The 10,173-nt window shown below is 50.0% G+C and overlaps 2 protein-coding genes across 2 annotated transcripts in view; one reads left to right on the top strand and one right to left on the bottom strand.

Moving 5' to 3' along the window:
* Positions 1-1,221: 1,221 nt before the first annotated feature.
* sec23a (Sec23 homolog A, coat complex II component) overlaps positions 1,222-10,173 on the top strand; it is a 12,272-nt gene continuing 3,320 nt past the window's right edge. Inside the window, exons 1-12 of the mRNA XM_044018776.1 lie at positions 1,222-1,265; positions 2,018-2,281; positions 2,385-2,442; positions 2,605-2,691; positions 2,769-3,005; positions 3,610-3,686; positions 3,765-3,909; positions 4,017-4,175; positions 4,382-4,497; positions 5,496-5,619; positions 5,698-5,778; positions 5,882-5,971. Coding sequence (XP_043874711.1) covers positions 2,061-2,281; positions 2,385-2,442; positions 2,605-2,691; positions 2,769-3,005; positions 3,610-3,686; positions 3,765-3,909; positions 4,017-4,175; positions 4,382-4,497; positions 5,496-5,619; positions 5,698-5,778; positions 5,882-5,971 — 1,395 coding nt within the window. The 5' untranslated portion in view covers positions 1,222-1,265; positions 2,018-2,060. The remainder of the gene's footprint in view (positions 1,266-2,017; positions 2,282-2,384; positions 2,443-2,604; positions 2,692-2,768; positions 3,006-3,609; positions 3,687-3,764; positions 3,910-4,016; positions 4,176-4,381; positions 4,498-5,495; positions 5,620-5,697; positions 5,779-5,881; positions 5,972-10,173) is intronic.
* On the bottom strand, positions 6,738-9,770 carry LOC122764827 (melatonin receptor type 1B). Its single transcript, XM_044018775.1, has 2 exons — positions 9,074-9,770; positions 6,738-6,895 (listed from the first exon to the last, which is right to left on the bottom strand). The coding sequence occupies exons 1-2, from the start codon at positions 9,768-9,770 to the stop codon at positions 6,738-6,740; spliced, it is 855 nt and encodes a 284-aa protein (XP_043874710.1).

Genomic DNA, 10,173 nt, shown 5'->3' with positions numbered 1-10,173 from the left:
TTTATATGCAAATGAGACACAGGCAAACACACGCCCACTTCTTCCAGGGGGTTTCTGATTTGTCCTCTTTACAGCGCTCACTCGCTCAGCTCCTGTTCCCTCCCCTCATTCCTCTCCCCCTCCCTCCACTAGTTCTCTGACAATATCAACATGGCAGCGTGCGTCACAGGAAGAGACGTCCTACATAAGGATGGAGCCGAACACTGTCCAACTGTAAATCAGTTAAAAACACTTAGGGACAGCACCACTGATCCACCACTGATCGCTGCTGTATGTGACTGTATCAGACTGAGTGTGTGCTCCGGTCATGGAGGACGTACTGAACAAATATGTTTAATTAGGACGTGTCAGAATGGTCAGTTATGACCTCTATGTGACCTTTTCTTAACAATTTGTGTGTTTGTACGTCGCTGACTAAATACTGATGTGAAGTGGTGCGAACACACATTAGCTTCATATATAAAATCCTCTGTAAAACACTGTGCTCCACTGTGCAGCCACCAACAGCACACTTGTCCCTCCGCGTTGACATAATAGCGCTCTTCCTCCCTCGCCTGCACTCTCGCAGGGACAAGGTGGAGCTAAGGCGGAGCTAAGGCGGAGCTCTCCAAGTAAACTTACTGGTGGGTGGTAACATTCGCGGTGAAATGCACATGCTGCTGTCATAAGTGCAGAGAATTCAACATGGAGTGTTTTATGGCCTATACTTACACTAAGGGGAACCACGAAAACATGACTGAGTATTCTTTTTCTACACTTTGGCGACTGGTCGGGCCTCCAGAGTCCCAAATATATATAATATAATAATAATATAATATAATAAGTACTGAAATGGTTAAAAAGTTGATTTTGCATAATATGTCCCCTTTAAATGTTTATTAATTGGGGCAATGTTATCACACACTTTTATAGATGATCATGTCAGCATGGGCCACATACACTGATCCAGAGGGCAAAGGGCAGGTGCTTTACCACCACCTAGTGTCTACCTGTGCGCGCGCGTGTGTGTGACGACCTGAGGAAAGACAACGTGTTTGTGCTCATATACAGAGTCCTGTAGCGCCGACCACAGGTGAGACTGTATCAGGTTTGTTCAGCAGCAGTATGGTCCCTGAATCCATGTCAGAGTGAGACCTCTGTGTTTTTATTCTCTCTGTGTCCTGACGTGGCGCCGGGCCGCCGCCATGTTGTTTTGCTACGTCGTCAGAGTAGTAGCAGCAGCAGCAGCAGCAGCAGCATCAGCAGCAGCAGCAGCGGCGGCGGCGGTAAGATACACGCACACACACACACACGCACACACACGCACGCACACACCTTAGTAACATGTCACCTGACTGTCACTCTTCCTCCTGTCACCTGTGTGACGTCATGACGGGGTACTAAAGTGATGAGTTCTCTGCTGTTAGCTGTGATGCTAACTGAACTCTGGGCAGAAAAAGTGTAATTTAGAGTCGAATTAAAACTCCTGAAACAATAACCTGTGTCGTCACACATGAATCTGCTGACGTCAGAGGCTTCGGCTCATTAGGACTGATGATTGAACTGATGTCATGATGATCAGCTGTGATTGAACATGTCACTGCTCCGTGTTTACGAGAGAAACTCCCATCTCTTAAATGCTTAAAAAAGTCAATAGGGTTTGGTTGGAGCCTGGGTGTGGTGGTGCTTTAAAAACAACTCCAAACATACAGAAGGTACACAGTGTAAATGTAGAGGTACACACAGTAAATATAAAGGTACCCAAAGTAAATGCAGAGGTACACCATGTACATGTAAAGGTACACACAATAAATGTAAAGGTACCCACAGTAGATGCAGAGGTACACACAGTAAATGTAAAGGTACCCAAAGTAAATGCAGAGGTACACCCTGTACATGTAAAGGTACACCATGTAAATGTAAAGGTACACCATGTACATGTAAAGGTACACAGTAAATGTAAAGTACACACATTAAAAGTATATACTGTTACTTACTGTTCTCTTACTGTACAACCTCGTGACTCCGCCCCTTTCAGCTTTTCCCTGTTGGTGTGGCTGACCCTGTGCCCCTGAGTTGCCATGGCGACCTTTCCTGAGTACATCGCTCAGAATGAGGAGCGTGACGGCGTGCGCTTCAGCTGGAACGTTTGGCCGTCCAGCCGTCTGGAGGCTACACGGATGGTGGTTCCCGTGGCGTCGTTGTTCACGCCACTGAAGGAGAGACCGGATCTGCCGCCCATCCAGTACGAACCGGTTCTGTGCAGTCGCGCCACCTGCCGCGCCGTTCTCAACCCGCTCTGGTACTGATCACTGCTCATCACCTGTCTGACCTGTCTGACCTGTCTGACCTGTCTGACCTGTCTCACCTGTCTCACCTGTCTCACCTGTCTCTCTGTCTCTTAGTCAGGTGGACTACAGAGCTAAACTGTGGGCGTGTAACTTCTGTTACCAGAGAAACCAGGTAAACGCATGTCTTCTTCTACACATGAGGACCAACTCAGACTCTGGTCCTCCCAGAGGCAATATTCCTTAGTTAGTGTGCGTGTGCGTGTGCGTGTGCGTGTGTGTGTGTGTGTGTGTGTGTCTGTCTGTCTGTCTGTCTGTCTGTCTGTGTGTGTCTCAGTTTCCTCCGTCCTACGCTGGAATCTCTGAGGTAAACCAGCCTGCTGAGCTGCTTCCTCAGTTCTCTACTATCGAGTATGTGGTCCAGGTGAGACAGACTTGTCTTCAGACATGTCTCAACACATCTCCTCAGACCATGTGACCCTCCTTGCTCTGTGTCCTCAGAGAGGTCCTCAGATGCCACTGGTCTTCCTGTATGTGGTGGACACCTGTATGGAGGATGAAGACCTGCAGGCATTGAAGGAGTCTCTGCAGATGTCTCTGTCTCTGGTGCCGCCCACTGCGCTCGTCGGACTCATCACCTTTGGTCGCATGGTGCAGGTCCACGAGCTCGGCTGTGAGGGAATCTCCAAGAGCTACGTGTTCAGAGGAACCAAAGACCTGAATGCCAAACAGCTGCAGGTCAGTGACCTACCACTGAGCAACCACTGACCAGTCATTGACTAACTACTCACCAACCACTGACCAGTCATTGACCAACCACTGACCAACCACTGACCAACCACTAACCAGTCACTGACCAACCACTGACCAGTCATTGACTAACTACTCACCAACCACTGAGCAACCACTGACCAGTCATTGACCAACCACTGACCAACCACTGACCAACCACTAACCAGTCACGGACCAACCACTGACCAACCACTGACCCGACCCCTGACCAGTCATTGACCAACCACTGAACAACCACTGACCGACCACTGACCAGTCATTGACCAACCACTGACCAACCACTAACCGATCACTGACCAGTCACTGACCAACCACTGACCAACCACTAACCAACCACTGACCAGTCATTGACCAACCACTGAAAAACCACTGACCAGTCATTGACCAACCATTGACCAGTCATTGACCAGCCACTGACTAACCACTGTCACTGGTAGTTAATGGCACTAGCTGACACTTGTAGTTAATTACACTAGCTGACACTGTTGGTATGTAATGTTAATAACATGGTTGCTAGTTAACATGTTAACCAGATGTTGGCTACTTGCAGGAGATGCTTGGTTTGACCAAACCTTCAGCTAATCAGGGACGAGGACCTCAAAGTGTCCAACAGCCTCTGTCCAATAGGTACACACACACACACACACACACACACATACATACACGACATTGTTAATCAATGTTGTTGTTAACGCTGTTGTTCAGGTTCCTGCAGCCACTGCAGAAGATTGACATGAACCTGACTGAACTGTTGGGGGAGCTGCAGCGTGATCCGTGGCCTGTCACTCAGGGGAAGAGACCGCTGCGCTCTCTGGGCGTGGCCATGTCCATCGCTGTCGGCCTGCTGGAGGTGTGTGTGTCTGTGTGTGTGAGTGTGAGAGTGTGTGTGAGGAGCCACAGCATGATCACATAACCTTTCTTTTAAATGAATTTATTGAAGAGCGATTTTTTTTACAGTGCACGTTTGCGAACACGGGCGCTCGGATCATGGCGTTCCTCGGCGGCCCGGCGACGCAGGGTCCTGGGATGGTGGTGGGAGATGAGCTGAAGACGCCCATCAGGTCATGGCACGACATCGAGAAGGACAACGCCAAGTTCATGAAGAAAGCCACCAAGGTGACATCACTTCCTGTCTGTACTGAATGACACTTTGTCATGTGACTTGTCCTGAGTGACCTTGTGTCTCGGCAGCAGGGTGCGCTCACAGCACACTCAGCTCTGACTGTACATCAGTACCTTACAACAACATTATGATTAGTTTAGTTTATGTGTCATGGTCACATGACTCAGCCTGTGTGTTTGTGTGTGTGTGTGTGCTGCAGCATTACGAGTCTCTGGCTAACAGAGCGTCCAGTAACGGTCACGTCATCGACTTGTACGCCTGCGCTCTGGATCAGACGGGTCTGCTGGAGATGAAGTGCTGCGCTAACTACACTGGGTACACACACACACACACACACACACACACACTTCATGTCTCTGATAATCTTTTCACACTCTCCCACACTGATGACCTCACTCGTCTGTCGTAACACACTCTCTCTCTCTGCCTCTGCACGACGTCGACGACGACGTGACTCTGACTCTGATCATGTGACATCGACTACGACGACGACATGACTCTCATCACATGACCTCGACTACGACGAAGACATGACTTTGATCACATGACCTCAACTACGACGACATGACTCATCACATCACGTGATCTCGACTACGACGACAACAACGTGACTCTGATCGCGACAGCGGCGTGACTGATCACATGACCTCGACTACGACGACAACGACATGACTCTGATCACGTGACCTCAACGACAACAACGTGACCCTGATCACGTGACCTCAGTACTCTGATCACGTGACCTCGACTACGAAGACAATGACGTGACTCTGATTACGTGACTCTGATTAAGTGACCTCAACTACGACGATGACATGACTCTGATCACATGACCTCGACTACAACGACGAGGTGACTGATCACGTGACCTCAACTACGACGACAACGACGTGACTCTGATCACGTGACCTTTACTACGACGACGTTGTGACTGATCACATGACCTCAACTACGACGACAACGACGTGACTCCGATCACGAGACCTCGACTACGACGACGTGACTCTGATCACGTGACCTCGACTAAGACGACGACAACGTGACTCCGATCACGAGACCTCGACTACGACAACGTGACTCTGATCACGTGACCTCGGTACTCTGATAGGACGACATTACTTGTACATGCACTTACGACGAGCACTTAATAGTTTGTCTTACTTGAAGCACTTACTTACTTCTCACTCTTGTTTGTACACAAATGTTGAAATGCACTTATTGTAAGTACGTCTGCTGAATGACATGTGATGTAACATGTGATGTAACATGTGATGTAACGTATATACGTGTGTGTATGTGCTGTGCACACACAGGGGCTACGTGGTGATGGCGGACTCGTTCAACACGTCTCTGTTCAAACAAACCTTCCAGAGAGTTTTCAACAAAGACGTCCAGGGCTCCTTTAAAATGGCGTTTGCCGCCACGCTGGAGGTCAAGGTGTGTATATGTGACCGCTGACATCACAGTGGCCACACCCCCTCTGTCAGGTGACCAGACAGCTGTGTTGTGTTTCAGACGTCCAGAGAAATCAAAGTGTCTGGAGCCATCGGACCGTGTGTGTCTCTGAACGCTAAAGGACCGTGTGTGTCTGAAAACGTAAGTCACCACACACACACACACACACACACACAGCTGACCTCTGACCTTTCAGTGCAGTGACCTCATCACTATGGTTCAAACGTGTGTTGTGCTGTGACAGGAGATCGGGACTGGAGGAACGTGTCAGTGGAAGATCTGCGCTTTAGATCCCAGCTCCACGCTGGCGCTCTACTTCGAGGTCGTCAACCAGGTACACGTCTGACCGCCATCCTGTGTGTGTGTGTGTGTACATGTACAGTATATACTGTGTGTGTGTGTATATATTACATTACATTACATTACATGTCATTTAGCGGACGCCTTTATCCAAAGCGACTTACAGTGAGTGCATTAAAACGTTAGGGTACAAACAAGAGCTAGAAGTAAGTAAGAGCATCAAGTAAGCCAAACTATAAAGTGCTAGTCATAAGTGCGATGTATAAGCAAGTTTTTTTTTTTGTCGTCGTCTTAGTCAAGTCGGAAGAAATGTGTTTTTAGTCGTCGGCGGAAGATGTGGAGGCTTTCTGCTGTCCGGATGTCGATGGGGAGCTCGTTCCCAGGACAGTGAACAGTCGAGAGTTACTGTATATACTGTCTGTCTGTGTGTGTGTATGTACTGTGTGTGTATGTACTGTGTGTGTGTGTGTGTGTGTATTTACTGTGTGTGTGTGTATATATACTGTGTGCGTCACGGTGCTGCTGATGTTGTTGTTGGTCGTGTTGATGATGATGATGATGATGATGTCGTCGTTGTGCTCATGCGATTCGTCGGGTGCAGGTGGAGGGTGGAGCTTTGTGGGTGGGGCTCCAGAGGTGTGTCAGAGCAGCAACACCTGTGGATGAATACGCCCACACTGCGATGCACCGCCCCCCGGTACCTGCTGGAGGACGGATGGACACGGGTTCAGCTATGCTATCCAAGCTAACAGTGTTTTAACGGAACGTCGAGCAGTAAGAGAGGGCGTGGCCTCAGTGACTTACGTCTGCGTCATGCAGGTGATCCACGAGTTGAGGGCGGAGCTGGTCAGAACCAACCAGACTGACAGGGCACAGGTCAGGGGCGGAGTCTGTTGACCACTGAGTGTCTCATACAAACACACACAGATGAAGGGTGTCCAGCAGAGCAGAAGACAAGCTGAGGACACACACACACAAAGACAAACACGCACACAGAGTCAACACTGTCGCCATGGCAACACAACAGAAGAGGAAAGCTGGGACCATAGGTGGAAAAAAAAACTAACTATATATAAGGAAGGTCTAACTTTAAATACAGAAAGAGGCTCCGCCTCCTGAACCATCACTGGAAGCTGGTTCCACACTCTGATCACGTGACCTCAGGACTCTGACCTCAGAAGGAATGAAGAGCTTTATTGTCGCTGATACAGAAGTACAGCGACATTTTAACCATCAACCGGTCCTTACATACAATACAGAGACAGACCCGACAGGATGACTGGTGCTAATATAAGGGGGTGAGAACAGAGGGAGGGAGGAGGACAAAAAGAGCAGCTCCCATGCTATGCTCCTGTGGGGGAGTACAGCGTGGGAATGGAAAAACCCCCCAGCAACATAGGCACACATAATACACTTTACGATTGAGAACTCGAGATAACTTGCATTGGGGAGGGGGAAGGGGAGTGGAGGTGTACCAGTGCAGGCAGGTAGCTACAGCTGCGGACCCCGCCCACCGCGCTAGTGGGTGAAAAGTGGCCAAGGCGAGGGATGGGGCTACAGGGATGTGTGATCGGGTCCCAGACAGAGTCAACAATCACCAGGTGTCCGTGAAGGAAGGGAGGTCGGAATACAGAACATCTCACTGCAGCGATCACCTGGGGGAGTTGTTCCAGCAACGGCCTAGTCCGAGACCGGTGCCGCGGGGTCAAAGCCGAAAGCCTCTCCCAGATGTTATCCCTAGTAACCACAGTCTGACTGCTGACAGATCTGCCCCCCCCGTCAATCATATCGGGCAGCTTCGTGGTGCTGCTGTTATCATGGTTCCGAATGAGTAGACTTCTTCGATGTCCTCCACGGAAAGAATCGCCAGGCACACAACCCTCCACTCCTCCCAGGAGTCCCTCATGTACGAACGTTCCGTCAGGGCATCAGTGTTCCCCCGAACCCAAACTTCTCGTCGAGAACATTTTTTCAGTCACGCTGAGAAATCAGTCGACCAATTCCATGATTAAAGTTTAAGAGAGCACTGCGGAGAGGCTCCCAAAGTTAAGACAAGACGGGGTGAGACGAGAGAGGAGGGAGAGAGGAATGTGTCTGCCTGCGTTGAGGAGCAGAAAAGAAAGTCCGATTGCGTGACCTCAGGACTCTGATCGCTTGACTAGGCCTGGGCCAATAATCAATAAATCAATGAATCGCACGATAAATTAAAATGAACTCAATAATTTTGCCGGCCTCGATATATTGCTGTGTGCATGCATGTTCGTTTTCCTCGTCTCACGCCTCCAAGCAAGCTGGATGACAAGAGGGTTCACTCTGTGCTCGGTCTCAGTACCTGGGGTGCTTTTGTTCCATAGTGGAATGAACGGACTGAACCCTCTTGTCAGTCATCCAGTCTCTTTGTCTCTTTGTCTCTTTGTCTCCGTGAGGGGAGGCTGGGCCGCTAGCATTGGCTAAGGAAGAAAGATGATTGCAAAGGCAAATGCCACAGCCCCGGTGTGGGAACATATCGGCTTCAAACACAACAAACCTGCATGCCCACCTGAGGCATAACCACCCCACCCAGTTTTCCCAGCTGGGGAAAAAAACTGCACCTCGAGACGCTGAGCCTATGTCCCGACAGTCAACACTCACTGAGGCGTTTGGTCGGCAAAGTAAATATAAACAGAACAGCGCAAAATGGTGTGCGCTCACAGAAAGTGTCGTTTCCAACATTGCAAAAGAAATGCTGCCCTTTAATACAGTTGCAAAGCCAGCATTTAGAGCAATGCTGCAAACGTTAGACAGACCTGCGAGAAAATACGTCACAGACGGCAATTCCAGAACTCCGAGACCTGAGTCCTAACAGACTGAGAGTCCTTTACTGTTTAACAGACTGAGAGTCCTTTACTGTTTTTTGTTTGTTTTATTTATTTAGGATATTTAAACGTAAATTACAATGGTAAAAAACACTGAGAAATAAAAGTTTATTGTATTTGAAAGGGTGTGCATTATGATGAAGTATTATCATGTTGACACTAATATCGTTTATCGGAAATAATTTGGGGGCCAATATGTCGTCCAGTAAAATTTGTTATCGTCCCAGGCCTATGCGCGACCTCAGGACTCAGGACTCAGGACCCAGTGAGTGTGAACTCACCTGAGGTGGCGACCATGACCACAGAGCTCCTCAGGTAAACGTTGGCGGGGACGTAGAAGCAGTGCAGCTCATTGCACACAAACGTTCCCCTGCGTGCCTGTTTCCTCGCCGTGTGCACCATGTATCCGTACAGAGAGCAAGTGGTGACGATCGGCGCCGCGATCCCCAGCGATATCCACAGTAACACGAAGACGCAGTTCTCCGGCCCGAAGCTCGGGCAGCACAGGAAACGCCGCTCGCTGTAGTCGTAGCTGCCGAAGCCCACCAGGGGCAGCGCTGCGTTCAGCACGCAGAAGAGCCAGACCGCCAGCAGGACCGCCCGACTCCGCCCCCTCGTCCAGATGCGACTGTAGCTGAGGGCGAAACAGATCTCAGTGAACTTGTCCACGGTGGCCCAGGTGAGCGAGTGAATGGACGAGGTGAGCAGCAGCAGGAAGAGGAAGCCGCTGCCCTGACAGAAGACGCCGGCGCCGGGGTAACCGGACGGCCGCGTCAGGCTGGTGTGGGCGGCGAGCGGGAGGGCGGAGAGTCCGAGGGCGAGGTCGCTGACGCTGAAGCTCACGACGAGACCCGTGGTTTCGGAGCGCAGCTCCTTGTTGAGCAGAAGCACCGCCAGGAGGAGGAGGTTCCCGCACACGCACGCCACACTGGACACGAGCATCAGAGCGGCGTACACTGTCCTCAGAGCGGCCGTCATCTTTACCACCTCAAACTGTTTCCATGGCAACAGTCTGTCATTTCATCTCACTTAATCCTGTCACAACTCCACTTTCTTCCTCTGCCTGTGTCAGGGCGGAGCCTGGAGACTGAAAATGTCTGTGGAACTTGTGATAGTCCAGTCCAGTCCAGTCCAGTCCACTTTTGCACTTCTGTCCAGTTTGAAGCTGTTAAACAATCAGATTATCAATCACTGATCACTTTGATCTTTACAGAGCGACAGAGAAGGACAGACTGAGAGAGTGAGTGTGTGTGTGTGTGTGTGTGTTCCTCCAGAGAGGATGTTGCCGTGGTGCACCTGTCCGTCACCTGCTGAGATGATTGAGAACACACACACACACACACACACACACACACACACACACAGTAATGTCAACAGTTCT

Source organism: Solea senegalensis, unplaced genomic scaffold, assembly GCF_019176455.1.
Source record: "Solea senegalensis isolate Sse05_10M unplaced genomic scaffold, IFAPA_SoseM_1 scf7180000017696, whole genome shotgun sequence".
In the NCBI taxonomy this organism is placed as follows: Eukaryota; Metazoa; Chordata; class Actinopteri; order Pleuronectiformes; family Soleidae; genus Solea; species Solea senegalensis.
This window is presented reverse-complemented; position numbering and strand designations above follow the sequence as displayed.